This window comes from Penaeus monodon, chromosome 24 (assembly GCF_015228065.2).
Source record: "Penaeus monodon isolate SGIC_2016 chromosome 24, NSTDA_Pmon_1, whole genome shotgun sequence".
NCBI classification, from domain to species: Eukaryota; Metazoa; Arthropoda; class Malacostraca; order Decapoda; family Penaeidae; genus Penaeus; species Penaeus monodon.
Window position 1 is genome coordinate 1,036,424 of NC_051409.1, and position 216 is coordinate 1,036,639.

The 216-nt window shown below is 66.2% G+C and overlaps 1 protein-coding gene across 2 annotated transcripts in view; it reads right to left on the minus strand.

Moving 5' to 3' along the window:
- Nucleotides 1-216, minus strand: part of LOC119588470 (sphingomyelin phosphodiesterase-like) — a gene marked incomplete at its 3' end in the record, with an annotated part of 48,524 nt that overhangs the window by 29,936 nt on the left and 18,372 nt on the right. For both annotated transcript variants that reach the window (XM_037937116.1, XM_037937117.1), the window contains 1 exon segment: nt 11-181. In XM_037937116.1, the coding sequence (XP_037793044.1) occupies nt 11-181 (171 nt within the window).

Consider the following 216-nt stretch of genomic DNA (forward strand, 5'->3'; position numbering starts at 1 on the left):
CCTTTGCTACCTGGCGATGATGGCGTTGAGGACATGCGACCATGTGCGGTCGCAGTCGCCCGAGCCCGGCGGGATGTGTCCCAGCAGGTGGACCGCTTCGCCCGCCGCCTCCGCCACCGCCAGCTGCTCGATGAGCCAGTGCAGGTGCTCGGCCGGGTCCTCGTTCTCCAGCAAGAGCCACCTGTCGGAGGGGTTGCTCAGCAGTTGGATTCTTAC